General features: G+C 37.9%; 3 protein-coding genes across 3 annotated transcripts; all 3 read left to right on the plus strand.

Annotated features, from left to right (window-relative positions):
- The first annotated feature begins 831 nt into the window (after nucleotides 1-831).
- On the plus strand, nucleotides 832-1,825 carry LOC111889760 (probable glutathione S-transferase parC). Its single transcript, XM_023885915.3, has 2 exons — nucleotides 832-1,177; nucleotides 1,354-1,825. Exons 1-2 carry the CDS (start codon nucleotides 857-859, stop codon nucleotides 1,693-1,695), a joined length of 663 nt encoding a protein of 220 aa, XP_023741683.1. The 5' UTR covers nucleotides 832-856; the 3' UTR covers nucleotides 1,696-1,825.
- Nucleotides 1,826-3,947: 2,122 nt separating this feature from the next.
- LOC111889744 (endoplasmic reticulum oxidoreductin-1) lies at nucleotides 3,948-7,614 on the plus strand. The gene is made up of 9 exons (XM_023885902.3): nucleotides 3,948-4,369; nucleotides 4,799-4,930; nucleotides 5,009-5,381; nucleotides 5,451-5,569; nucleotides 5,655-5,759; nucleotides 5,857-6,059; nucleotides 6,192-6,315; nucleotides 6,427-6,605; nucleotides 7,385-7,614. Exons 1-9 carry the CDS (start codon nucleotides 4,196-4,198, stop codon nucleotides 7,422-7,424), a joined length of 1,449 nt encoding a protein of 482 aa, XP_023741670.1. The 5' UTR covers nucleotides 3,948-4,195; the 3' UTR covers nucleotides 7,425-7,614.
- A 15,531-nt stretch (nucleotides 7,615-23,145) lies between these two features.
- Nucleotides 23,146-27,615, plus strand: LOC111889758 (uncharacterized). The gene is made up of 8 exons (XM_023885911.2): nucleotides 23,146-23,360; nucleotides 23,966-24,227; nucleotides 24,305-24,428; nucleotides 24,510-24,856; nucleotides 24,944-26,465; nucleotides 26,562-26,806; nucleotides 26,873-26,960; nucleotides 27,309-27,615. Exons 1-7 carry the CDS (start codon nucleotides 23,278-23,280, stop codon nucleotides 26,942-26,944), a joined length of 2,655 nt encoding a protein of 884 aa, XP_023741679.1. The 5' UTR covers nucleotides 23,146-23,277; the 3' UTR covers nucleotides 26,945-26,960; nucleotides 27,309-27,615.
- The last annotated feature ends 250 nt before the right edge of the window (nucleotides 27,616-27,865 follow it).

Consider the following 27,865-nt stretch of genomic DNA (forward strand, 5'->3'; position numbering starts at 1 on the left):
TTAATTAATCTATACTAATAAAATTATTAATATGAATTCACAAATGGAAATTACTATCTATATTAATTAATATACATATACATTAATTAATATATTAATAGAAAGAGGAATTCAAAAATAAAAAGTTATTATTTACATTAATTAATATATTTATAAAGTTAATTAATATGAGGTGACAATTAATAGGTAGGATTTGAATAAAAAAGAAAAAAAATATAAAAATAACAAGTGGATATTAAATAATTCAAAAGAATCTAAAAATGACAAGTGTCAAAATTAAGAAGAAAAAAACATATGGCAAAATCATTTTATTATGTGTCAAAATCATTTTTATTTATTAGGATAGACTAGGTGTATGACCCGCGTATTACACGAGTTTATTAAAAATAAAAATTTAATATCAATATTTGAACATTAAATTTAATATCAATATCAATTTTAGAGCTCTCATTAATTATGACATTTATTATATTATAAATATATAAAAAAAATTTCAAGAAAACATTTATTTATTTCAATATTGTAATCCAAATAAGTTGTGATACTTGAACAAATCAGAAAATTACATGTGGAAATAAATAAATTCTAAAAATTTATTAAAATATCATGTGTTCAAATCAATGAAATGAGACAAAAAATAGGTTTTATTTATTAGTATTAGATTAGGATAGAAGATTATAAATTGTTTTATTCACCGTGAAAAGTTGAAAACTTGGACGAACATCGATCTATATAAGTCATAATACAAGGGGGTCTAAGTGAAAATATGATAATACGAGGGGGTCTAAGTGAAATATGATCATCCTTATAACCCAAAGCCCAACTGACCCCCATTCGTCCCAAAGTTCTTTCAGACATGGTGCAGGAGGAACTCATTTTGGTGAATTTCTGGTCAAGCCCCTTTGGGTGCAGAGTCAAAATTGCTTTGGAAGAGAAGGGGATTCCTTACGAATACAAAGAAGAGGATCTGTTCAACAAATCCCCTCTTCTCTCTACAATCAATCCTGTTTATAACAAAGTTCCAGTACTCGTTCATAATGGAAAATCCGTATGTGAATCACTAAACATAGTGGAGTACATCGACGAGGTTTGGAGCGATCGATCAACTTCGTTCCTTCCTTCCGATCCATATGAGAGATCACAAGCTCGATTTTGGGCTGATTTCATCGACAAAGAGGTATTTATCTAATCATCTTCCTTCCTTCGATTCTACTTGAGTATTTACATCTGTTATAGTATCTCCTTTAAGTTATTACATTATTATTAAATTATTATTCGATTAAATTCAAATTTTCTTACATATAATGATTAAAATTACTCTTTGAACTAATATGATTTACTTTTGCTTTGTAGCTATATGAAGCAAGCAAGAAGATATATAGATGCAAAGGGGAAGAACAAGAGAGTGGCAAGAAAGATGTGCTAAGAATCTTGAAATTAGTCGAAGGGGAACTTGGAAACAAACCCTTTTTTGGTGGTGACAATTTAGGGTTCGTTGATATATCACTTATACCATTTTATAGTAGATTTTATACATGGGAAACTTTTGGTAAATTTAGCATTGAAGAAGAGTGTCCGATTTTAGTTTCATGGGCCAAAAGGTGTTCGGAAAAGGAAAGTGTAGCAAAGTCTCTTGTTGATCCAATCAAGATTTACGACTTCATTTTGTATCTCAATAATTATCTCACAAAGTAAATGTTTGGTGGTTTTTGTGTATGTTTTTAGTAACAATTGTTCAGAATACATGAATAAAGAATGATCGTTTGATGTAAAAAAAAATGTTAACTTTATGGCATTATATATTGAATAATGGTGTTAAAAAGTAGTGATATCTTGTTTCATCAAATGTATGTAAATTTTCTTGGAAAGCCTACTTACCCATTATACATTCCTCCCCACCTGAAATAATGTCTCCCAAACTTGAAAAAACAAAAAGATTTGACACTGGCCTGTGTTTTTCCTGTGCTGTCATATTTTTTTTTAGTAAAAACACACCGGCCTGTGTTTTTTTCAAATGGGCAAAATTATCAACAATAAAGAAATTAGAAAAAAAAATACATGTTTTCTCTTTCAACACTCCATCAAACTTACAAATTAAGGCTTTCTTTATGATAGCTGAGATATAGTTCCCTTGAAATTATCATTAAAAACAAAATAAGCTTAAAAAGCTATAGAAAAACAAATAAAATAGAGACAACTTATCCATGGAAAATCCATACCTTTTCGTCCGTTAATACCATATCAATATTACTACATTAAGATGGTTTCTAGTAAACATGTTGCTTCCATAAACAAACAAAACGTCCCTTGAAATTTAAAACATCGATATCAATATTTAAATCACTAATCAATTGATATTATGAACTTATCTCAAACACTACAACAGTTAGAACAAATATATTTACAATTAGCATACCCAATGTGTCATTTATAAATACAACAAGTATCGACATCAGCTCTTCTAAACAATATAGTTTCAACACACAATAAATTGTAAGACATACAAAAAACTCAAAACGGCACACACAAAAACTGATAACCACATCCCAAAAAAATAGTCTTTTGATTGACATGCAGGGACGGTTTTAAGGAGTTCACGGTGTGGCACCGGTAACTTCTAACTTTTCTGACCGTAGTGGAAAATTTTTCGATTAATTTATCTATTTTTCATGTATCGACAACACTTATTCATCCGTGCAACACCTACTATGTATTTATATGTCTATCCCTGTAATGACACATCGAAAAACGACCACTTACTAGAAGTTGTATTCCCAAATATCGTCACATTAGACATGCTATGTGACGTTGAAATCTAGAGTTTTCAACAACTAAGCAAAAATCTACAAAAACAAGATAAATCAATATTAAAAAAGAAACGCAATTTATTCCAACAAATTATCTAACATTTGTTCAAACCAATATGTTTTGATTCAGCTTTAATGGCAAAGTAAGAAATTTTCCATAAATAAAATAAAGAAAATTTCCATAAATAAAATAAAATAAAATAAAAGAGTTGGAATCTTGTGGGACGTGTGCATTCGGTTTTGTAAAATCGGTTTGCTCTTATTGGTTGAGCTACGTCACATGTATTACATTGTCGCGCGTCAATGGATGGATAAACGGGGAAGTCAAACCAACCTAGTCTTTCACGCGCTCAAGATACTCAGTAAATAAAATTAGCTCATATTTATATAAAAGAAAAAAAAAAGTATTTAATTTTTGCTTTCCACTCAAATACAAAGGAGATTTTGTTACATACTTATATAATTATATTTATAAAAGTATCATAAAATACCTGCATGTTTTATATAATAGCTTTTAGTTTTGCCAAATTGCATTTTCATGATTACTTTATTTTGTAATTCTTCTGCAAAGTATTTTTAGAAATTACTTTACTTGAGGATTTGTGCATGGAAATTGAGGGTTTATATAGATTGTAACATGTTTTACCGAGTTCATATATAATTTTTTTTTCATAATTCAATACACACAAAACTTTAAAAAAAAAAAATTATAGATATGGTCCAGCAGTTAGCTTCGTCGTTATATAAATCAACAGTTTAAATTATAAAATCAAATTTGAAACGAATATTAATTAAACGCGAAATACTTAAGCTAAACAGTGTTTTACATATACACAAAAGATAAAGTAAATGAACTTAGTTAACCTCAAGTAAATAAACTCAATTTACCTATTGTTATTTGGTGTATTTCTCTCCTAAATTTTCAAAATAACATCTTATTTTTTGGCATTTCACAATCACAATTATCATTTTCATTATTGATAAAAAGAATTTGTTAAATATGATCAACAAATTTAATATTTTTGTGATTATTACTTATTTAATTTAGCAATTAATATTATATCTAGATATTTAATTGCACGTGTAATCCAATTGTATCCAAGGCGAGTAGATATAATTTATAGAGTTTGTTCTCTAGTTTAGACCGCCATCTTGGCAACTTCCCAACTGATTTCCTTCTTTCAAATCTGTGTGTAGAAGTAATGGAGTCGGCGTTTCAAATCAATTGAACTAAACAGCTTTGATTTCTTTCTCTTTCACATCTTGTATAATAAATACCCAAACACTTATTTTGATCCGGTCTCAAAATCAATTTTCAAGGAGAAATTAGGGTTCTTATTGACAGAGGCTTAACAATTTGTGAAATCGGTGAGTTGTATGCGAAATTAATGGTGGAGGTAGAGATCAAACGCAATAAACTTACTAATGGCGGTGGTAAGAACATGATATGGAGGTGGAAAGTTGTCGGAGCTTTGATAGCAGTTTTACTTGCTACATCTCTAACTCCATGGCTGCATTCTCGGAGATTCTCTTTTCTTCGTTCTCCCTGCCGTTGTTCTGAGGTTCTCTCTCCCTCCCTCTCTCTCTCTCTCTCACGTAATTTTATTTGAAGCTTCTCGATGTGAAATGATGGAAATCCTTGAGATTCAAACGCTTAGAAGAAGATTGTGCTTCTCGAGACACTGCTTAGTCTTATTTATATATATGCCTAAATTCCTTCTATATCGTCGCTTGTAGTTGAACTCATAGCTCTTGATTGGGTTCGATGTTAACACTTTATATCTGCAATTGAAAGTTATTAAACAAGGATTAGACAATGTACGCTAGGTTAGAACCTGTATTCGAGTCCAATTAGATGCGATGGTAAGCGATCAATCTTCTGAACTAATTACTGGTGAAAATTTAGGTAATTCAGAGATAATTGGAATTGCATGGATATGAATCTAGATAAGCATTACTAATTTGATATTTCCCCCTTGTTCATTGAGCAGGATTCTCATAAATACACAGGCATTGTTGAGGACTGTTGTTGTGATTATGAGACTGTTGATAGTGTTAACGAAGCTGTTTTACATCCCTTGTTGCAAGAGCTTGTTACAACTCCCTTCTTCAGATATTTTAAGGTATTGTTTCTAATCATATCTATCTTCTTTCTATAAGACTAATGATGATCCTAATGTGTATTCACACATCTTTCACAGGTTAAGCTATGGTGTGATTGCCCTTTCTGGCCTGATGATGGCATGTGCAGACTCCGTGATTGCAGTGTATGTGAATGTCCTGAAAATGAATTCCCTGAACCTTTCAAAAGACCACCATTACTCTATGGCCTTGCAAAAGATGATCTTATATGTCAAGAAGGAAAGCCAGAAGCTGCTGTTGATCGAACACTAGATACTAAAGTATTTAGAGGCTGGCCTGAAGTAGATAATCCATGGACTAATGATGATGAAACTGATAATAATGAAATGACATATGTAAATCTGCAATTAAACCCTGAACGTTACACAGGATACACAGGTCCTTCAGCAAGAAGAATATGGGATGCTATATATTCAGAAAATTGTCCAAAATGTAAGTCCATTGTTAATATTACTGCAAAAATTACCTTCTATTGACTTTTTGAATCTCTTCATTGTGTAGATTCATCTGGAGAAAGTTGTCAAGAGAAGAAAGTGTTGTACAAGTTGATATCTGGTCTTCATTCCTCAATTTCTATCCACATAGCTGCTGATTATCTTCTTGATGAAACCACCAATCAGGTTTTTTCTCCTGAAAATATATTCATTTCCATCATGTGATATTGGGAATTATATATTTCATAGTATTTTTTTGTTCATGATTCAGTGGGGTGCAAATCTTGAATTGATGCATGATCGAGTCTTGAAACATCCAGAACGTGTGCAGAATCTATACTTCACTTTCCTCTTTGTTCTAAGAGCTGTGACAAAGGTAAGAGTATCAAAATTTTCTAGGGTTAATTTTACTTATTTATGTGACAAAGTTTCATCTATATGATATTTTGTGTCTTTTATATGTTAAATTACAGGCTGCTCCTTACTTAGAGGAAGCTGAGTATGACTCTGGTAACCATTTGGAGGATCTGAAAGCCCATTCATTGATTAGACAGCTAATTCACAATCCCAAATTACAAGCTGCATGCCCTCTTCCTTTTGATGAGGCTAAATTATGGCAAGGGCAAAGTGGTCCAGAATTAAAACAACAGATACAAAAACAGTTTAGAAACATCAGGTTTCACTCTCAACTCTACCTTATTCCTTTCAGCCAAAAAATATCCATATTTTTAGAGTAAATTACAATTCTGGCCCCTGTGCTTTACCTAAAATAACAGTTTATAACCAAAAACTTGTACATATTTTGCAGTGCTCTTATGGATTGTGTAGGGTGTGAAAAATGTCGTCTATGGGGAAAGCTTCAAGTTCTTGGTCTTGGAACAGCATTAAAGATCCTATTTTCTGTCGACAGTGAAAAACACCCAAATCAACATGTGAGTTTTAATTTCATAAACCTATTTTCAATTTTTTTTTTAAATAAAAATAAAAAAGACTGATTGTTTCTTTTTATTTGAAACTGTATTATTATTATTGGCTTATTGCAGCTTCAGTTACAAAGAAATGAAGTGATTGCATTGATGAATTTACTTAATCGATTGTCTGAATCACTTAAGTCGGTAACTGATATGGGCTCTTCAGCTGCCATGGATGGGTTATTGTTGCAAAATCCCAATGTAAAACCAAAAACAAGCGGTTTTATTCAAAGAATTCAAAGGGCTCATTGGTAATTAATTAATTCATCTTCTACTCACTTTTTTTAGGCTTTCCTTTGGCTTTTATTATCAAACTAAGGAGAAAAAAGTAGTGTATCTTTTTGTTTTTATGCAAAATCATTTTCTATCCTTTTTCAAAACCTTTTGGGGTTTTTTTAACAGTTATTTGAAGGCTAGTTAATTAATCACTAAAATGGACCAAAATTAGAGGTGCTATAATTTATAAATGCCATTGTTGTAAGAATATTCACAAAATATCATCATTTTAATAACAAAAACAAATAGTTTGTGCGTGCCTTTTATGCTACTTTTTTAAAGCAATGGCTTTTGGTGTTCTGTAAAAAAAAAAAAAAAAAAAAAAAGTTTGTTACCCTTTTATGACATTAACCCTTGTAAAAACCATCACAAAATAATCATCCGTTTTGTGAAATTGCTTCATGAAGAATTTATGACGCCACAAATTTGCTATATTTGAATGTGGTTTTTGCGAATAAGTTTTTTTTTGACAAGTTGTTCATATTTATTAGTAGTTGGAAAAATATGAATAATTAATCAAATTTTTAGTAAGTTTGCAAAATGGGTGGTCATTTGTGATAGTGATAGTTTCCCAAAAGATGGTTTATTTAGTGCTGTCACCGGTTTGGTCCCAGATGATGGCAAAATGGTCATTTCACAGGGACCAACAATAATGTACCTTACTTTTAATTTAATCAAATAAACTTTCGTTTATTAAATCTCTTGTCTGAAAGTATTCCAAGTGTGTTAAGTAATTAATTTGTAATTATTTTAGGTGGAAAAACATGCCAATGTCGCTACAAATCTTGAATTGAAGGGACCCAAATCAAGTCACTATCAGAGATGAGATAAGTTAAAGTGAAGATAAGATTATATACAGACAGATACAATGTGAATAGAGCGGAAAAAAAAAAAAACAACCACCAAATATAATAGTAATGTTTTGGACGTAAAATGTTTTAGACTTTGTTAAATAACTTTTATATCGTGTTAGATTGTTTAAAAGTGGTGGTGTTTTTCCGCAAGTTTTGCTGCTAGTGAAGTCGACCAAAACCAAACTTCGTAACTTTTTTTTAAAACCTATTAACATCTTTTGTTTATCCTTGTAAAATACTTTTTTAAGAGGGGAAATTCACAAAAATTGTCACTTATTAATTTAGGATTAGAGAAAATAACACACCCATGTGAAGGGTTACTTAGTAGTTCGACTTCAGTACCCATGATTATATGGGTTAGCAAGTAGTCGTGTAGTTGAAGTGTTTGGTCGAAATGAACACTCTTTCAGAATATGATGAGCATGCCTATAACTTGAATTTGAAATGAATACCATCCAGATGTACGTAAACTGAGAATATGTATTCATTCCTTCTTGAGTACTGAAATATTCTTCATGAAAAAGAGTGGCATATGACTTATCTATATTCAACCAACGATGCCTTGAATCTATTAAATATTGGGCAAAGTATATAACATGTCATTAGCGGTAGGGTTGTTCATTATTCGGATAAAACCGAATTCCAATCGGACAATTTGGATTGGACTATTTGGTTGGGATATTCGGATTTTCGGATCGATATTCAGCAAAACCGAATTATTATTTTAGATATTAGATTGGTTACGGTTTATAAAATTAAAACCGAATAGTCCAAAAAACCGAATAAGAGTTTATTATTTATTTATGTACCTATATTTGTTTCAAATATACATCTTTTAGTTATTTATTAATTTGCTAAATCATATTTTTAAATAGATTCCAAAGTATTATCCAATAAAATACGTCAATGTATATTTTTCAAAAGTTTTTTATCTATAAAATATTATATTATAATACATTTTTTAATAGTTGTTTATATTTTTTAATTCTCAACCAAACAATTTATATTTGTTTAAAGTTCACTAATATTCATGTTATATAATTATTTAAATGCACCGTCTCTTGAAAATTGAGTTGTAAAAACTGATCCAACCGAATTGTAATTTGATTGGTTCGGATCGGATTTGAATTTAGTTTGGACAGTTCGAATTCACATTTTGAAAACCGAAATCAATTTGGATTCACCTGATTGGATTGGATCAAACCGACTTATCCAAACGAACACCCCTAATTAGCGGTAGGCTTAGTGGGAGAAAATTCTAAATGATCCACATAGATCATAAGATGCGTTATATCTTGAACTGATTTTAAGATTTACCAATGTTTGTAGTTAGGCTAGAGTAGACTCTTATGTTAATGTTAATCTTATATAGTCTTGGATTCCCACATTGTAATCTTAAATCTTATAACAATATGATTTTATAAAACTATATCGACGCTCTACAAAGTTGAAATGTTATTGCATATAATTTTTTTGGAACGAAAAATATGTCACTAACGAGACTTGAACGCTCGCCCTTTCAAATTGAAAAGGATCCCCAACCAACTCGTTTATATCATAAGTTAGCTATTACACATTATCAATGTGTCTAGTCAACTACACGCAAGATCATATAAGATGACAATGCTTCAACTAGCCCTAATGATGCATGAATTCATCTTCATTTTGTGCAAGGCCAATTGGTTTGATCTTCTCATAAGTAAAGATTTATGTTCTTGAATGGTTACTTCGGATGAAGCTCGTACATTTCATTACGATGCCTAGACTTTAAAAACATTTTGGTGCATCTACAAATACGTCCTCACTAAGGTGACCGTTAAATAATGTATTATGAAAAATAGTCTTATCATGTTGGATAATATTTATTATGCAAATATGGAATTAGACATTTAGATGTGTACTTTGCTTGTTGCATTAGAGGAAGAAAAATCTTCAAAGTCATTACTTTAGGTAAAAGGATCGAGTTGGGTTGATCGTCACAAGCATTAATTGTATTTCCCATATAATTCTTAAACTTAAACATATCCATTGTAATCTAACAACCATGTTGCTAAGAAAAAAATCAACTAAGTGCTAGACTTTGTTGTTATCATAGACTACATCTATGTATTATTCCTTTTGAACATTGAACCATTTATCATTATGTATTTGATTCTTGAATAGTAGTGCGAGTTGAGTATTGGTAGATTTTTAAATGTTGATATCTTTCTTTCGATTATTTTAGCAATAACAACATACAAGATTGTTAGACATATACGAGATTTTAGACTTGTATGATGTTTGAAATGCTCTTCAACATTTACAACAGCAAAAAACAAATAACGTATTTAAATATATTTAAAGGTGGATCCATTAATGTACATACACCATTAAATAACATTCTTAAACATTTACAACGAAAAATAAAGAAAAAAAAATTATTGTTCAAAAGTCTTGAATGTTGTGGAGTTTGAAATCTAGAATGCTATTTCGAAATGTTTATTTTCGTATCAATGATCATTTTGGTAAATTGGTAATTAAAAAAAAAATCGTTAGATAGAACTATAGTGACATTTATATTGATCGTTGTTGTCTGTATCCCTTTTAACAATTTAAATGTACATTATGATTAAGAAAACTTTATTCTCAATAATAATTCAATTTGTTTATAAACGTACACACGAAAAATACATTTTTTTGATGATTTGTGACACGGTCAACTCATTTTGACTTGTGTATAGTTTTTTCTTTTTCGTTTGAGGACAACACAATTAACAAACGTGTTCTTGGTATATATAAAAGGGTGTCTGCAACCTATCAAAAAGGTACAAGATTGCCGAGAACGAATTAAATATGATGAACAACAAAAATGTTTATAATTTCTTATAAAGTGTTAAAACGATATAAATATCAACTTTACACAATCTAACACTTTAGAGTTTAGGGTTTAAGAACAAATTTGAGTATACATATCTATGTTAGAATCCCTTAGATTAAATTACATCGGTAGACCGGAAACAAGTATATATATGCTAATTAAAAATAAAATGAAGGCAACAATAACATAAAACATTGTATTTGGATTTTCTTAAGGGGTTTTCAATGTAAATTTTAAGGATTTAGATTACGGTTAATATTATAAAATACCTTAGATATCGATTTTTTTTCCAGATTAAACTTTAACTTTTTATATCCAAATAAAACATTGCATTTTCATTTTTTCGATGTGGCCCTTGTAGCATGTTTAATAGTAGAATTTTCTGTTTTAGACATTTTTTGGAAAAACCCTCTATTTTTTTCTCGAAAAAACATTCGCATTTGACAAACTTTTTATATTGAACCAACATTTTAATTTCAACACATAATTCTCATGTTTTGTTGTTGTTTATGATTTTTGTAGTTTAACATTAAAATCTGAAGGAAATATTTGATTTTTTGTTTAAAACAAAGAGAAATATATTGTGTCAAATTATTGTTGGCAAAATGTATATCAAAATCTATTTGCATGATGCTCAAAGATTGTAGCAAAAGATGAAGAACATTTGTCTAGTATGTTTTGATAATGTTTCTAACAAGGAAAACATGAAAGCTTAGATTAGATTCTAAATGAAACGACCCAAAAATACGACTCAAAAATTTTTTGTTTTTAATATAATCAAAACTGTAATCAGAGCATCATATAATAAAACCATGCGTGATGTCCTCCAAAACATAATAAAATACTGTGCGGAAAACTGTATCATACTACATCAAATCAAACAACTAAATCAATCCCAGGCTAAAGCTGAGGCGGGGGTGTGTGCGATGCCGTCATCCCGAGCTCTTCCCTTTGCTTGTGGAAGTACCTGAAACCAAAACTGAAACTGTAAGCACGAAGCTTAGTGAGCTCCCCCAAAATACCACATACCATACAATAGCAATATCATATAAACACATATCGGGCCTTGCCCACTGCATCGGGACGAAGCCCGGAAACTGCATCGGACCGAAGTCCGGAACTGACTGGGACCTTGTCCCCTGCATCGGACCAAGGTCCGGAACTAACTGCATCGGACCGAAGTCCGGAACTGACTGGGACCTTGTCCCCTGCATCGGACCAAAGTCCGGAACTAACTGCATCGGACCGAAGTTCGGAACTGACTGCATCGAACCGAAGTCCGGGACTGAACATAGCATAGCATATCATAACAACTAGCATGAACACGTATACTACATACTACATCGGGCCGTAGCCCGGAACACATAATACATAACACACAAAATATAGCTCACAAATCCTGTCTGAGCCACGAAGGCATCAAACATACTAACTTCTGCATCAGATCAAGTCCGGAAACTACTGCTAACTGGACGGGCCGGCATTGTGGCCTTAGACCCGTCCCTACTGGAAGGAAACTCACCTCGTAAGCTGGCTGCTGAGTGTGTGTCTCTGAAAGCTACCGGCTGCTGCTCCTGAATCCCCTCAGCTACAAGCCCATGAACACACTCAATCAAATACTAAACACTGCACTTGGGGGTAAAATGACTCTTTTACCCTTGGTCAAAGTCAACTTACTTTGGGCTGACTCGCCGAGTTGGGCCACCCAACTCGCCGAGTCCTACTCTCACTTCTCAGTTCTACACGCTGCTACTCGTCGAGTGTGGCATCGACTCGACGAGTACCCTCTTGATCCAAGAACTCAGACAATCTTCATCCGACTCGCCGAGCCGTATGAACAAACTCGACGAGTTGTTCATGATCCTAAGAAGATTGCCTTGGACTCGCCGAGTTGTATGAACAACTCGCCGAGTCCCTCCATCACTGAGTCTACCCTCAACTCGCTGAGTCCACTCTCTAACTCACTGGATTCACTCGACACTGATCAAAATGAAGGACTGGGGAACTCGCGACCCAACTCGCCGAGTCGTTCTTCCCGACTCGCCGAGTTGCCGCCATGCAACTGATTTTTACTCGATTTTGTTTGAATCCAACACATACAATTGATAGATCTGAGTCCAATAAGTTGATTTACCACGTAAAGTTTCCAACTTTACGTGCACAACCTCATGAATAAGGGAAATAAGGCTAAAAGATGCATAAAATGGGTAGATCTATGATTAATATGCAAAGTAACTCAAAAAGACAGTAGATCTGGGCTCTACAACACCCCAACATCCAGATCCAAAGGTATTTCGACTTATTAAGACATTCATGCAAACATAAGGCTTGGAACAAACATCAAATAGCTCTTAGAAGAGCTCTGATGGAAGTTTAAAGCATATAACAAGAAGGGAACTCCGAAAATACCTCAATAAACTCAGATTTGCCCTTGGATCTTTGCACTACAACTCGTTTCCTTGCTTCTTTCTTCTTCTCCTTCTTCACACCTTCACAAAATGGCACCAAATCACTTATAAGCTCTCAAGGGAGGATTAGGGTTTTCTCACTGTGTTCTCAGGGTGAGGGAGGCGAGAATGGGGCTATAAGGTGGTTTAAATAGTGGGCAACCCGGGGATTTAGGGTTTCACCCAGACGGATGGACTCGCCGAGTCCAGGATATGGACTCGCCGAGTCCCCAGCTCACGCGTGCTCGCAGCCGCGACCCTACTCGGCGAGTCAGGCTATGAACTCGCCGAGTTCCTCTTGCAAAACTTACAACAATTACCAAGGAATTAACATACCGGAAACGGGTCGTTACAATTCTCCCCCACTTGTCTCAGACTTCGTCCTCGAAGTCTGCTACGGCTGGATCTGCAAATAACTCTGGGTAGTGCTCTCTCATTTCCTCCTCAGCCTCCCACGTCCACTCGGACCCCTTCCGGTGCTGCCACTGCATCTTTACTAACTGAATTTCCTTGTTCCTCAAGGCCTTGGTCTTCCGGTCCAGAATTGCGACCGGTCTCTCAATATAATTCAGGCTGCTATCAACCTGAATATCCTCTAGGGGAACGACTGCTGACTCATCCACCAGACACTTTCTCAACTGAGACACATGGAAAGTGTTGTGGATCTGACTAAGCTCCCCAGGAAGATCTAACCGATAAGCAACCCGACCCACCCGGGCCAAAACCCTGAAAGGACCAATAAATCTGGGGCCCAACTTGCCCCTCTTCCGGAACCTGATGACACCCTTCCAAGGTGAGACTTTCAGAAGGACCATATCTCCCACCTGGAACTCCAAATCCGAACGCCTCCTATCGGCGTAGCTCTTCTGCCGACTCTGAGCAGTTTGCAGTCTACTACGGACCTGTTGGATCAACTCAGTCTTCTTGAGCACCACCTCTGTGCTCCCAATGACTCGCTGACCGACCTCGCCCCAACAAATCGGGGTCCTACACTTCCTCCCATACAACATCTCAAAGGGAGGTCGATCAATGCTCGCATGATAACTGTTGTTATACGAGAATTCCGCTAACGGAAGATACGTATCCCAACTGCCACCGAAATCTAGGACACATGCCCTAAGCATGTCCTCGAGAGTCTGAATCGTCCTCTTGCTCTGCCCATCTGTCTGAGGGTGGAAAGCGGTGCTGAAATGGAGACGAGTACCCATCTCGTCGTGGAACCGCTTCCAAAATCTGGATGTGAAACGGACATCTCGGTCAGACACCACTAATACCGGCACTCCATGACGTGCCACGATCTCACGCACATAGATATCGGCTAACTTCTCCGCCGATATACTCTCCTGGATCGGGATAAAATGGGCACTCTTCGTCAATCGATCCACTACTACCCATATCGAGTCCACTCCACGTGCGGTCCGGGGAAGCTTGGTGACAAAATCCATGGTAATGTCCTCCCATTTCCACACGGGAATGTCTAACGGCTGCATCCTGCCGTGAGGCCTCTGGTGCTCCGCCTTGACCTTCCGGCAGGTCAGGCATCTCTCGACGTACCAGGCGACGTCCCGCTTCATGCAGGGCCACCAATAATCGGGTCGAAGATCTCGGTACATCTTTGTCGCTCCTGGGTGGATAGAAAATCGAGACTTATGAGCCTCGTCCATCAATACCTGCCGTACCCCACCCCAGTACGGTACCCCTACCCTACCATGAAGTGTCAACAAACCCCGACTGTCGTAATCAAATGAAGCTACTCGACCTACTATCCTCTCACACTTCTGCCTCTCCTCCTTGAGGCCCTCCATCTGAGCCTCCTTGATCCGCTCCAACAGTGGAGTGATCACTGTCATCCTCATACACAGATCCCTGATAGGGGCCGCCGACACCTTGCGGCTTAGGGCGTCGGCCACCACGTTGGCCTTCCCTGGATGATAAAGGATCTCACAGTCATAGTCCTTCAGCACGTCCAACCACCTCCTCTGCCTCATGTTCAAACTCGGCTGATCCATAAGATATCTCAAACTCTTGTGATCCGTGTATATAGTACAACGGACCCCATAAAGGTAGTGTCTCCAAATCTTGAGGGCAAACACAACTGCCCCCAGCTCCAAATCATGGGTAGGATAATTAGCCTCGTGAGGCTTCAATTGTCTCGAGGCATAAGCTATCACATGGCCTCGTTGCATCAGAACTGCTCCCAAACCTGTGATCGAGGCATCACAATAGACTACAAGGTCCTCTACTCCCTCTGGCAAGGTAAGGATCGGAGCCTCGCACAATCTCTGCCTGAGGGTCTCGAATGCTGTCTGCTGCTCCGGACCCCAACGAAATATCACCGACTTCTTGGTCAGTCGGGTGAGCGGCACTGCTATCTTGGAGAAATCCTGAATAAATCTCCGATAATACCCTGCCAACCCTAGGAAGCTCCGAATCTCAGATGGAGACTTCGGGACCTCCCACTGCATGACGGCCTCTATCTTGGCCGGATCTACCAGAATACTCTTCTGGTTGACGAGGTGACCAAGGAACTGCACCTCGCGCAACCAAAACTCACATTTGGAGAACTTTGCGAAAAGTCTCTCCCTCCTCAAAACCTCCAGCACCTCCCGCAGGTGCTCCTCGTGCTGCTCCTGCGTCTTGGAATATACCAAGATGTCATCTATGAACACTATCACCGACCGATCCAGCATCGGTCTACACATGCGGTTCATGAGATCCATGAATGTGGCTGGAGCATTGGTGAGCCCAAATGGCATCACCACAAACTCGTAATGACCATACCTGGTCCTGAAAGCAGTCTTCTGAACATCCTCATCTCTAACCCGCATCTGATGATATCCGGAGCGTAGATCAATCTTGGAGAACCAAGACGCTCCCTGAAGCTGATCAAACAAATCATCTATCCTCGGGAGTGGGTAACGGTTCTTCACCGTTACCTTATTCAACTCCCGATAATCAATACACATACGATGCGACCCATCCTTCTTTCTCACAAACAGGATCGGCGCTCCCCAAGGCGAGCTGCTCGGCCGAATGAAACCCTTGTCTAACAGCTCCTGCAACTGTGTAGACAACTCCTGCATCTCAGGGGGAGCTAGTCGATACGGTGCCTTGGCTATCGGAGCCGCACCAGGGACGAGGTCGATCCTGAACTCAACCTGTCTCTCAGGAGGTATCCCCGGCAAATCCTCAGGAAACACGTCCGGGTAGTCTCGAACAATAGGAACATCATCCACTGTCGACTTGCCCTTCTCCCGGGCATCCAAAACGTAGGCTACAAAACCGGCGCAACCCTGCTGAACATAGCGCCTCGCCCTTGCGGCGGAACAAAAGGTCGGTCCTCGCTGTGGCCTCTCGCCCTGAATCACCAACTCTCCCCCACTGGGAGTGCGAACCCTCACTAGCTGAAGCTCGCAATCAATCACCGCCCCATTGGAGCTTAGCCAATCCATACCCACAATAACCTTATTCCCTCGCAGGGGAATAGGTACCAGATCTACTAAAAACTGCTCATCAAATAACTGAAGAGAACACCCTCTGTGCACTCTGCCGACCCTCACGGTCCTATCATCCGCTATCTCAACCTCTAATGGACAATCCAGCTCCCCTGGAGCTCTACTAAACCTCTTGCTAAGCGCAAGAGATACGAATGATCGGGTAGCCCCCGAATCGAATAATACCAAAGCAGAAATGCCGTTCACAGAGAACGACCCTGAATAAAACATACAATCATAAGCAACATTTAATCAATAATAATAAAGAGATAAAAGGGAAGATACATACCCGTCACCACATCAGGAGTCGCTCGCGCCTCCTCTGCTGTCATCTGAAACGCCCTACTCTTCGCCACTGGCGTATCAGCTCGGCCCTGCCGGCCATCTGTAATCCTCAAGGTAGCAGGGGCAGGTGCAGCCACCTTCCCTGCTGAAGCTAAACTCGGACACTGGGACTTTTTATGTCCCCTCTGATTGCACTGAAAGCAAATCAGATCTGATGCTGCGACGGCAGTAGCAGGGGCCGTACAATCCCTGCTCAAATGCCCAATCCGACCGCACTTGTAGCAGCCGGAACTCCCTGCCTTGCACGCTCCCTCGTGCAATCTCCCACACTTGCCACATCGACCGTGGCTCTGCTGACTCCTAGATCTGTGATCCGAAACCTTGGGCTTTTTGCCCGAACCGCCTGAACCCGAAACCGCCTCCGGTTTCCTCTTCTTCTCCATCTCAAGATCAATCTCCCTCTCCCGAGCTCTAGCAATCATATCTTCCAGCGTTTTACAGCTGGACCGGCTCACAAACTGGCGGATATCGCTCTGCAACATCTCATGATAACGGGCCTTCTTCATTTCCTCATCAGCTACATACTGAGGAACGAGAAGAGCCCTCTCCCTGAACTTGGCGGTGATCTCCGCCACTGTCTCTGTAGTCTGGGTGAGGTCCTGAAACTCCCTAGCTAGCTGTTGCACCTCAATGACCGGTGCAAACTCCGCCCTGAACCTGGTAGAGAAGTCAGCCCAGGTCATGGCGTCCAATGCTGCATCATCCCCAATGGCATGCCCGACCTCCTCCCACCAATCTCGTGCCCTGTCCTTCAGAAGACAGGACGCCAATCTGACCTTGTCCCCCTCGGGACATCTGCTAGTGCGGAAGGCGTTGGCCACATCCGCCAACCATCTGCTGCTCGCTATGGGGTCTCGCGCCCCATGATAGTCCGGAGCTCCACATGCCCTGAACTCCCTGAAAGTAAGGGTGCGCGACCCCATCATGGCCGCCACCTCGGCACGGAAGGTGCCCAATCTCTCATCCATCAGCTCTAGAATCCCCTCCTTGATCGAACCGAAGATCACAGGAGTCTGCTCTATAATGATGCGCGTAATCTCCGAAGAAAGGAACTCTCGGGTCTGCTCATCCATGCGCTCATCCCCCGATCCTGAACCTGATCCCTCCCCGGCACCTCCGCTGCCGGCTGCTGGTCTCGAACGCAGAACCACCATTCTGAAACACATCACAACTACATTAGAAAACAAAAATATCTTGAGGGATCATTGATACTACAACTAGCTTCCTGGTCTTGTCTCAGCCTTTCTTAATTCGAGTACGGATCCTCTGCTTTCAGTAGTACGGGCCCATACTACCTTCCACATCTATCCGTACTTTCTTCAAGAACTGCCCTGACTCCACCAAGTCACTTCTACTACTACTGATCTCTGCTACTCTCATCCTAGGCTTGCCCCAGGGAAACCTTAGACTCAACTCAACTAGTCCTCAGCTGCTGCAGGTCTCCTTATAATGCTAATTAACCATCACCTGAACACCATCTCATGTGACGAAGATCAGATAATCCTTCAAGTAAAAGACCCGTCCCTATAACGGTTGGACTCAAACAAGAGCTGCACAATAGGGCCAGTTCCAACACTCTGGGATTATTTAACCCTGATCACATATGGTGTAACGTATTCACTTAATGGTTAACTTCCATCACTCAGAACTCCCACAAAGCACGAAGCAAGCAACATTCGGAATAAGGGAACATACTTAGGCAAAACTATTCTCAAAACGAGAAACTGATCTAGCATAAGATGCTAAGCTCCTGCTATCAGGCATAACCTAATCAGGCTATCCTACTGCTGTCTACTCAGTACTAGCATGCAATACTCATAAAGCTGTAACACATAAGCAGGCACATAAGGCATTCTCCTAAATCCTTAGTCCTATACCAGCATGCTGTTCTACTAAAACTGAAATTGAACAAATAACTTGTATGGGTAATTTGGGAGTACTTACTTGAGCTCGGCTGACCGCATGCACACACCTCTATCTTGTTTAAAAAAAATTCTTCCTTTCTAAATACTTTCAAAATTCTTTTTATAAAACGTTTTTATAAAATCTTTCATTTCCCTTAGTTTGAGTTCAGATACACCCGGAAGTGTATCCGAATCCCTCAAACTAGGGCTCTGATACCAACTTGAAACGACCCAAAAAATTTTTGTTTTTAATATAATCAAAAATGTAATCAGAGCATCATATAATAAAACCATGCGTGATGTCCTCCAAAACATAATAAAATACTGTGCGGAAAACTGTATCATACTACATCAAATCAAACAACTAAATCAATCCCAGGCTAAAGCTGAGGCGGGGGTGTGTGCGATGCCGTCATCCCGAGCTCTTCCCTTTGCTTGTGGAAGTACCTGAAACCAAAACTGAAACTGTAAGCACGAAGCTTAGTGAGCTCCCCCAAAATACCACATACCATACAATAGCAATATCATATAAACACATATCGGGCCTTGCCCACTGCATCGGGACGAAGCCCGGAAACTGCATCGGACCGAAGTCCGGAACTAACTGGGACCTTGTCCCCTGCATCGGACCAAGGTCCGGAACTAACTGCATCGGACCGAAGTCCGGAACTGACTGGGACCTTGTCCCCTGCATCGGACCAAAGTCCGGAACTAACTGCATCGGACCGAAGTCCGGAACTGACTGCATCGAACCGAAGTCCGGGACTGAACATAGCATAGCATATCATAACAACTAGCATGAACACGTATACTACATACTACATCGGGCCGTAGCCCGGAACACATAATACATAACACACAAAATATAGCTCACAAATCCTGTCTGAGCCACGAAGGCATCAAACATACTAACTTCTGCATCGGATCAAGTCCGGAAACTACTGCTAACTGGACGGGCCGGCATTGTGGCCTTAGACCCGTCCCTACTGGAAGGAAACTCACCTCGTAAGCTGGCTGCTGAGTGTGTGTCTCTGAAAGCTACCGGCTGCTGCTCCTGAATCCCCTCAGCTACAAGCCCATGAACACACTCAATCAAATACTAAACACTGCACTTGGGGGTAAAATGACTCTTTTACCCTTGGTCAAAGTCAACTTACTTTGGGCTGACTCGCCGAGTTGGGCCACCCAACTCGCCGAGTCCTACTCTCACTTCTCAGTTCTACACGCTGCTACTCGTCGAGTGTGGCATCGACTCGACGAGTACCCTCTTGATCCAAGAACTCAGACAATCTTCATCCGACTCGCCGAGCCGTATGAACAAACTCGACGAGTTGTTCATGATCCTAAGAAGATTGCCTTGGACTCGCCGAGTTGTATGAACAACTCGCCGAGTCCCTCCATCACTGAGTCTACCCTCAACTCGCTGAGTCCACTCTCTAACTCACTGGATTCACTCGACACTGATCAAAATGAAGGACTGGGGAACTCGCGACCCAACTCGCCGAGTCGTTCTTCCCGACTCGCCGAGTTGCCGCCATGCAACTGATTTTTACTTGATTTTGTTTGAATCCAACACATACAATTGATAGATCTGAGTCCAATAAGTTGATTTACCACGTAAAGTTTCCAACTTTACGTGCACAACCTCATGAATAAGGGAAATAAGGCTAAAAGATGCATAAAATGGGTAGATCTATGATTAATATGCAAAGTAACTCAAAAAGACAGTAGATCTGGGCTCTACAACACCCCAACATCCAGATCCAAAGGTATTTCGACTTATTAAGACATTCATGCAAACATAAGGCTTGGAACAAACATCAAATAGCTCTTAGAAGAGCTCTAATGGAAGTTTAAAGCATATAACAAGAAGGGAACTCCGAAAATACCTCAATAAACTCAGATTTGCCCTTGGATCTTTGCACTACAACTCGTTTCCTTGCTTCTTTCTTCTTCTCCTTCTTCACACCTTCACAAAATGGCACCAAATCACTTATAAGCTCTCAAGGGAGGATTAGGGTTTTCTCACTGTGTTCTCAGGGTGAGGGAGGCGAGAATGGGGCTATAAGGTGGTTTAAATAGTGGGCAACCCGGGGATTTAGGGTTTCACCCAGACGGATGGACTCGCCGAGTCCCCAGCTCACGCGTGCTCGCAGCCGCGACCCTACTCGGCGAGTCAGGCTATGAACTCGCCGAGTTCCTCTTGCAAAACTTACAACAATTACCAAGGAATTAACATACCGGAAACGGGTCGTTACACTAAACATGGATTGGTGTTTGAAAATCATCTTTCTGCTTGATTCATAAAACAATATAAAATATCAATCCAATTTAGACCGTTGTTCTTCATCTACTACAATCTCTAAGCATCATGCAAAATAGATTTTGATATGCATTTCGTTGCAAAATAGATTCTGGTATGCATTTTGCTAATAATAACCGGTTAAAGTAACATTTCTCTTTGTTTCGAAAAAAAATTAAATGTTTGATTCAAATTCTAATGTTGAAAACCATTAAGAACAGTATGAAAAAAAAGGAAGAACACGAGATTATGAGTCAAAACTAAAAGAAATTGGTTTAAATAGAAATAAATAGCGAGTCTAAAAAGAATATAATGATATTATTATGGATCAAACCAAGTTTGAATATTGTTAATCGGAGAAAACATGAAATTGAAAGCTGAAACTAGATTCCAAATAATTTGGGAAATGTGAAGGGTTTTTTTTTTAAAAAAAAAAAAAAAAAAAAGAAGCAGTTTCGGAATTTTCTTGGAAAAACTTAAGGGGTTTTCTGAAAAAATTGTCCGTAAATCTATTAAAATGACCATATTAAAAATTGAAAAAAATTTAAGATCAATTTTTTAAAAAATAAGGTTCATTTGAAAAAAAAAAAAAAAAAAAAACTCAATATGATAAACTATTTTGATTAATACATTAGTCATGTAGAACATTTTACTACTTTTCAAACTTGTGTTTAATAAACAAAACATGTTGTAACTAAAAATCTAGAATCATAAATATCTATTTTCAAATTAAGAAAAAAAAAATGTCATTTTTATACCATATTGTTTATTTATTTTGTCGATATACTTCTTAACTGGTTGATGCATTGACTTAGTAAGTGAAGAAAGCAATTAGGATTTAGGAAGATATGTCAATGTCAAATTAGCAAAAGTTATTCGATAAGCAGTTTTATATCTTCCAACCTTATTTTGCGTTAGGTACACCTTGATTGCTATTTTGGATTTGCTCACAAGAATCACAGGCACTTCATTTTTATGTATCTTCAGGTTTGAACTATATTTTCAAAAAGTCATTATGTCACACTTAATATGTTGGGTTGAATGTGTCATCTGTCTCTTTCTTCGGCCTCAATTTATTTTTATTACTCTCATCTAATGTTTTAAAAATCGGTTATTTAGTTGAACTGATATGATGATTGGTTCCCGATTCCACCGCTAAATCAACTTGATTTCTAGAATTTGACGTCTACAAGTTCAAATATTAAAAATACATATAAAAACAAGTTGTAATCAATCAAATACATTAAAAAAACACATAATCATGAGTTTAGCATCAATTCACATACATCAAAAATAAAATAAAATATAATACCTAAACAAAATATAGTTTTAGATGACGACAAACACATTAAAAAAAATTCATAACATTTATCATGTGTTTTTGTTCAGAGAAATCTAAATAGATATGAAAAAGAGCACAAAAGTTTGTTATGCAAAATACTTCATTTTCATATGTTTTATTCAATTTAATCTGTTCAATCAGTCTTTTGTAAAACTCAACCGGTTCGTTCCGGTTCTTAAATAAGTATAAAACCGTACTAGTTGAGCCACTTCCTTCCTTGGTTCGATCGACCAGTTCGAACCGATTTTTAAAACATTGCTCTCATCATTTAACATATGTATTTTAATTAAATAATGTTTGAGATGTTAAAATGTTTGAGGATGTGTAATTTTTAAGCTTGAACAAAAATGTGATTTTTAATATTATGTCGGTGTGTTCTATGGGATAGAATTCGGATGAGGTGAAATTTGAGTATTAAAGGTGTCGAAAAAAGAAGCTATGTTAAACCGAAAAATGAAACAAGATTATTGTGACTATATATATTTCTAAAGTCACAAGATCACAAAGGGACCAACATATGCGATGATATATCTAATTTGAGATGAATGGATGAAAGTTGAGATGTTGTATGAAGTATCTTGATATATACAATGATTGATTTTGAGTTGAACAAATAAAATGTAGAAGATTAAGGACTTAGTTATGCAATAAAAACTAAAGATACAAGACGAGTTTGAGATAGCATCTTACTATCATAATCGAAAATCATACAATCTTACGATCTAGCTTTTGAGTTTAACCTATCGGAAAAAAGCTTAAATATTATGCTTATGAAAATAACCCAATCAAGATTTAATAACTTTAACTCGATACTTAAATCCAAAAATATAATTTTAATGGATTGTGTTTTTTCCAATGTTGATAGATAACAATCATTCTAAAAAGTCAAATCCCTTTTAATAAAGAATCACGCACGAATCACGTGCCGTACGACCTATAACAATCTTAAATTACAGAAAGCATCAATTTTAGTGAAAAAAAAAACAGAGCAAGAGACCACGACCCACTCACCCACAGAGAGTGTGTGTGTGTGTGTGTTTGAGGAGAGGGATAGAGAGAGATACAGAGAGAGTAGCAAGCAGCAAAAATCTGAAGAAAGTAAATGAGGGAAGAAGGAATAAGCTCGTCGGGAGATCCATTACTCTTCCGCAATTCGTCTCCTCGTCCTCCCACCCCCGCTGCCAGGTAAACCGAACCCTAAATCTTCAATCAATCATCCAACGTTTAATGCTCTTCCAGACCTTTTTATATGACTTTTTCTTTTCTATCCTAGCTAGGGTTCTTCAATGCCGCGTCATTTCTATACGCGTACATAGCTGTAAATGTAATATATGTTGAATTACGAAAAAAACCCTAGTCTGTAGCTTTTGCACTTCATTTTAAGGTGGGGTAGATTTCCATGTTCTTCTGCCACCTACAAATTGTTTTGTTTTCTGATTCAAAACCTCCTTTACATCAATTTACTTAGCTTCGATAGCCAATAGCGTCACTCCGTACAATATATCGTACTGAATTTGGGGATATGAATCCAAGCATCAATATTGTTCTGGTGCATCTCAATTATCGTATTTGGAACTCAAGTTCGAAGTCTATTTGGAATTTAAAGCCGGGATTCCAAAATCGGAGAGGCATTTTGATATTCGTTAGTCAATCTTTGAATGCTATGAACAAGGAAATATATGATTAATAATCCGTAATACTTTAATGGCTGTTGTAGACTACTTACAAGTTACAAATTCCATACCAAAAGTGATTGATTGAACATTGAATTCATCCATAATTCTTATCAGTTCTGCTGGGGCATCATCACCTGCTGTTGCCACTAATGCTGGTAGTACAGATTGGTTAGGTCATGGTCATGGTCAAGGGCAGGGGTCAAAAGCAGGTTCCCTATCTCGAATTGGCTCACAACCCATGTGGATTTCATTGAGTGCAAGTGCATGTGGTTCAGTTCTTGGCTCATCTCAGCCTTCATGTAGACCATGGGAAAGGGGTGATCTTTTAAGGCGATTGTCTACATTTAAGCCTGCAAATTGGTTTGGAAAGCCTAAGGTTTGTGTAAAATTCCCTTTCTCTCCTTTATTAACATGTTCCACAATCATTTTATTGATCAAATGACTCTCATACAGGCTGCTAGTTCTCTTGCCTGTGCAAGAAGAGGTTGGGTGAATGTGGATATTGATAAGATTGAATGCGAGTCTTGTGGTGCCACCTTGAAATACGTTGCTCCAGATTCATGGACTCCTACAGAAGGTGAAATGAAATCTACTATAATTTGGCTTATATGTATTGTATTCTTGAAATTTGCTATAATTAACTGTATGTTCCTAATAGGTGAGAATCTTGGAGAAGAGTTTGCCAATCAACTTGATGAAGGTCATAAAGTAATTTGCCCTTGGAGAGGAAATAGTTGTGCTGAAAGCTTAGTGCAGTTTCCTCCTACACCTCCATCGGCTCTCATAGGTGGCTACAAAGATCGTTGTGATGGATTATTCCAATTTCTTTACCTCCCAATTGTTGCTTCTTCCACACTTGATGAAATGAGGGTTTCTAGAGGCCCTGAAATTGACCGATTTTTGGTTCAATCATACACTTTCACCCCTGGTGAATCTGGATGTAAAGCAGACATTGCATCTGGTTCTGAGAATAATAAAGAAGACACCTTATGCATATATTCACGTGTAAGTTTCATACACAAACAACTCCATTTTTTTTTACCTAAATATGTTTTTACTTTTCCTTATCTGAAATGAGAAATCTTTTTTTAGGCTCAGAAGTTGATAAGCCTTTGTGGATGGGAGCCAATTTGGGTTCCAAATATTCAAGACTGTGAAGAACATTCTGCTCAATCAGCTAGAAACGGATATTCTTTCAAAACCCCCCTTGTGGGCCCCACTCCCACATCAAGATCCCCTCTCTTAGACTGCAGCTTATGTGGCGCCACAGTCAGAATCTTTGACTTTTTGACCATCACCCGCCCTTCCCGATTCACCCCCAACACAACCGATGTTCCCGAAACAAGCAAGAAAATGACACTGACACGTGGTGTAAGCGCAGCAAGTGGAATCAACGGATGGGTAGCTGACCTTGATGACGTGGCAGCCACAGGTGAAGGTAAGTCAATGTCAAACATTGGAGGTGTTGACTTAGATCTCACAATGGGAGGTGGATTCTCAATCTCAACCAAAACTATACTATCCGAACAATACCAAGATCCGAATAACATCGGTAAAGACTTAGCCATCGGGCAGCCTTCGGGCAGCGAGGTCGGTGATCGGGCAGCTTCATACGAATCCCGTGGGCCCAGCACCCGAAAAAGAAACCTTGACGAAGGGGGATCCACCGTGGATCGACCGCCACATGTCGCGATGCAAGCGGACAGTGTGGAAGGTGTTGTGATTGACCGAGATGGAGATGAAGTCAATGACAGTAAACACAAACGTGTACGCGAATCCAATGTGGGACCCACTCAGGTTGATGGGCCCCACCAGCAACAACAAAATGTTGGAAATTCAACTCGGGCTTCATCTGTTATAGCAATGGACACGCTTTACCAAAATGAGGATAATGATTCAATGGAAAGTGTAGAGAATCATCCTGGAAATATTGATATTGATATTGATATTGATAATGATAATGAGGATGTGAGTTTTAATTTCAAAAGTCCGGATTTGAATGAGAATAATAATTATTCAGATTTGAATTTGAGTAATAATCAGGTGCAACAGAGCACGTGTGTAGGTATGGTGAGGGGGCAGGGGGTGAGTAGTACTAATGATGATGATGAGGTTTTAAATACAGAGAATGAGAATAGGGGGAGGGAGGTTCATGGTGGGGTTAGTTTTGGAATAAGTGGGGGGAGTGTGGGAATGGGGGCGAGTCATGAGGCGGAGATTCATGGCGGGGTGGATGCTTCTGTTCATAATAGGGCGGAGAGTGTGGTTGGGGATATGGAGCCCGTGGCTGAAATCACTGAGAACCAAGGGCAAAATGGGGAATTTGCTGCGGATTTTGTTCCCGAAGAGAATGAAATGGAACAGATGTCGAGGGCGGATAGTGGGTCGAAGGTTGTGGGGTCCACGAAAGAGGAATCTGTTGAAAGTGGAGAGAATCAGAAGGCTAATAATATTATTAATAATAATAATAATAATAATGATAATAATATTAATAATAATATTTCGCTTTCTTGTAATGCGGTTTTGTGTTCTGGATTTGAAGCCTCTAAAGATGAGGTGACACAAGCGGGAAAGTCGTCTCCTACTGATGAATGTGGATTCACAAACGGAATCGGTATTTCCAATTCCAATTCCAATTCCGTTCTCTATTTGTGTTTGTTAAGTCCGAGTAAAATGACGATTTTACCCTTGTGTTTGTGTTTAATTTTAGGGCCACCAAATGGAGAAAGCAACTTTGAAGAAGGGGTGGAGTTTGATCCGATTAAGCATCATAACTTTTTCTGTCCATGGGTGAATGGAAATGTGGCTGCAGCTGGTGTTGTCAACACTTCAACCGGTGGTGGTGGTGGTTTGGCTCTTTGTGGGTGGCAGCTAACCCTAGATGCTCTTGATGGATTCCAAACCCTTGACACCAATCAAACTGTTGAATCAGAATCTGCTGCTTCTCTTTACAAGGTTTTTTTTGTTTAATTTATAAAAAAAATGATTATTTTTTTTGAAGTGCTAATTGAGTTTTTGTAGGATGATCGTCAAATATCTGGTAGAAAGCTTGTGGGGAGACACTCTCATAGTAGAAACCATGGACAAAATTGAAATCATTGCCAATTTGGTAATTATTTTTTTTAAACTTAAAATCTGTTGGTTATGCATAATTAGAAAACCAAACAACTTTTAATTGACCTATATAGAAAAAGAAGTTACTTAAATCAAATAAAGATAAATTACCACATAAATCATGTCGTTTGAAATGTATGCTATAATGAACATTCTAAGAAATCCGGAAAATTGGTGAAATTCAACGTTTTCCCTATTTCAAATAGTTAAAATAAATAAATTATTTTAAAAATAAAAATGAAGCTATGTACTTTAAAAGTTTCAAATAGAATTATAATGTAAATATCTTGAAAGGGCTTTTTTGTAATTTGACTCTGCCATGTTTGTTTCATGTAACCTCCAGGTACAAGAAGGTTAAGGACTGCCCTTTTCATGAAAGCTGTGGTTGTTTGATTGATAAGATGGATGGATGGATGGGGTTATTAGTTATATGAATATGAATATGGTCAATATATCGCCTTTTTTTTTTTATCTGTTTTTCAACTTTATTTTGTTTCTTATAATATAGCACTACTTTACAATAATAATGCAAACGTGGACTCTTTTATAGGTAGGTTTAAGGATTTAATGTAAGACACTAGAAACATATTTGTTTGCTTCACAGCTTATCCTTTCAATCCAAGCTTTATATGGAAATTATTTCGATAGTATTTCATTATGCAATGCTTTTTTAAACCGTTGATTGGATAGCTGTTTGTGCGTCAAATGGATGAAAACTAAAATTGAATTTTTCTTTCTTTTACAAGAAATTGTATGGAAATTGGTACCAGATTCTATTTTGAGATTATTCATAATTTCATATAAATTATTATAATACTATTTTTACTAGAGTAACATAAGGCAACTTTGCTGATAAAAGGAACTATACAAAATAAAACGAGTTGTTGGAAAGAGGGGGAT

This window comes from Lactuca sativa, chromosome 9, assembly GCF_002870075.4.
Source record: "Lactuca sativa cultivar Salinas chromosome 9, Lsat_Salinas_v11, whole genome shotgun sequence".
NCBI lineage: Eukaryota > Viridiplantae > Streptophyta > Magnoliopsida > Asterales > Asteraceae > Lactuca > Lactuca sativa.

What these genes read in the sequence shown, in the direction of transcription:
- LOC111889760 (XM_023885915.3), top strand. Translation starts at nt 857, where the DNA reads ATGGTGCAGGAGGAACTCATTTTGGTGAATTTCTGGTCAAGCCCCTTT. An exon ending in CTGATTTCATCGACAAAGAG is followed by an intron (nt 1,178 to 1,353) that starts GTATTTATCTAA and finishes TTTGCTTTGTAG; the next exon opens with CTATATGAAGCAAGCAAGAA.
- LOC111889744 (XM_023885902.3), top strand. Translation starts at nt 4,196, where the DNA reads ATGGTGGAGGTAGAGATCAAACGCAATAAACTTACTAATGGCGGTGGT. An exon ending in TTCAGAAAATTGTCCAAAAT is followed by an intron (nt 5,382 to 5,450) that starts GTAAGTCCATTG and finishes TTCATTGTGTAG; the next exon opens with ATTCATCTGGAGAAAGTTGT. An exon ending in AAACAGTTTAGAAACATCAG is followed by an intron (nt 6,060 to 6,191) that starts GTTTCACTCTCA and finishes CATATTTTGCAG; the next exon opens with TGCTCTTATGGATTGTGTAG.
- LOC111889758 (XM_023885911.2), top strand. Translation starts at nt 23,278, where the DNA reads ATGAGGGAAGAAGGAATAAGCTCGTCGGGAGATCCATTACTCTTCCGC. An exon ending in TGGATTCACAAACGGAATCG is followed by an intron (nt 26,466 to 26,561) that starts GTATTTCCAATT and finishes GTTTAATTTTAG; the next exon opens with GGCCACCAAATGGAGAAAGC. An exon ending in CTGCTGCTTCTCTTTACAAG is followed by an intron (nt 26,807 to 26,872) that starts GTTTTTTTTGTT and finishes GAGTTTTTGTAG; the next exon opens with GATGATCGTCAAATATCTGG.